Consider the following 1,443-nt stretch of genomic DNA (forward strand, 5'->3'; position numbering starts at 1 on the left):
CTGCCCCCCTGCCCCCCAGGTGTGCTGGGGTGTGCTGTCCTGCTCCAGGCTCTGCCTGCACACCCAGCAGGGGCTGCCTGTCCTTGGTCTCACCTACACTTGCAAACCTGAACCTGTCTGTGCTCCTGTAGGCCCCTTAGACTTTGTCCTGTGAGAAACGTGGCTGTTGCAGACACGTCCTCCTGCAAAGCAGGGCTGAAAAGCCAAAATGCTGGAGTTTTGCACGGAAGGTGCCCACAAGTCTCATCCCAGCCCTTTGGATCTGCCTGGTTTTGCAGTTTCCAGGCTGGGGTTGGTTTAAGTGCCCTGTTCTGGGGAGGGGACCCCAGCTCTGAGGAAGCCTGACCTTGCTCCCAGTTGGCAGAGGGTTTCATCCCAGTCCTGGGGCACCTTGGGGCTGTGCTGGAGGCCCCGTGCTGGTGCTCCTGTGGGCAGGTGGGTTGGACACACTCCTGCCTGCCCCCCAGGTGTGCTGGGGTGTGCTGTCCTGCTCCAGGCTCTGCCTGCACCCCCAGCAGGGGCTGCCTGTCCTTGGTCTCACCTACACTTGCAAACCTGAACCTGTCTGTGCTCCTGTAGGCCCCTTAGACTTTGTCCTGTGAGAAACGTGGCTGTTGCAGACACGTCCTCCTGCAAAGCAGGGCTGAAAAGCCAAAATGCTGGAGTTTTGCACGGAAGGTGCCCACAAGTCTCATCCCAGCCCTTTGGATCTGCCTGGTTTTGCAGTTTCCAGGCTGGGGTTGGTTTAAGTGCCCTGTTCTGGGGAGGGGACCCCAGCTCTGAGGAAGCCTGACCTTGCTCCCAGTTGGCAGAGGGTTTCATCCCAGTCCTGGGGCACCTTGGGGCTGTGCTGGAGGCCAGGGCTGCTCCAGCAGGCCAGGGTGCCTGGTCTGGCACAGCACCCCCTGCCCGGGGCCCGGCTGGATTTTGCTTTTGGTTTTCCTGATATTTCGGCAACTTGGGTGGCAGTTATATTTTTTGTTTCTTTATTTTAGAGGCTGGGGCTGGGGCTGGAGGGTGGGTAGAGATGGGCAGTGTCCCTTGGGACTACCCCTTGCTGCACAGGAACCCACCCTCCCGTGGTCCTGTGTCCCTTTTGGTCCCCTCCCTTGGGGACAGGGCTGGGCATGGCTGGCTGGCTGCACCTCTGTCCCTGGCCTTGCTGGGGCTCTGGGCAGCCATGCGTGCTATGGGACAACGAGGGGCATCCAAATAACCCCTGTCCTTGCTCCAAACTGTGGTGGAAAGAGCTGCCTGCCCCCCCCTCCTCACCTCCCTTTGCTTCTTCCCTCAACAGCCCAGCCCAGAAACTCGTCTTCAACAGAGTGAACGGCAAGAGGCCGCAGGTGCTGCTGCAGCAGGTCTCGGCTCCTGAGGAGTCCTACACACTGGCCCACGAGGAGAACGTCCGCTTCATCTACGAAGGGGAGGGAAGGGGTGGCC

General features: G+C 60.4%; 1 protein-coding gene across 1 annotated transcript in view; it reads left to right on the forward strand.

Annotated features, from left to right (window-relative positions):
• Positions 1-1,297: 1,297 nt before the first annotated feature.
• Positions 1,298-1,443, forward strand: part of FAM195A (family with sequence similarity 195, member A) — a gene marked incomplete at its 5' end in the record, with an annotated part of 1,134 nt that continues 988 nt past the window's right edge. The window contains one exon of the mRNA XM_010005052.1: positions 1,298-1,437. Coding sequence (XP_010003354.1) covers positions 1,298-1,437 — 140 coding nt within the window. The remainder of the gene's footprint in view (positions 1,438-1,443) is intronic.

Source organism: Chaetura pelagica, unplaced genomic scaffold, assembly GCF_000747805.2.
Source record: "Chaetura pelagica isolate M959 unplaced genomic scaffold, ChaPel_1.0 scaffold309, whole genome shotgun sequence".
NCBI lineage: Eukaryota > Metazoa > Chordata > Aves > Apodiformes > Apodidae > Chaetura > Chaetura pelagica.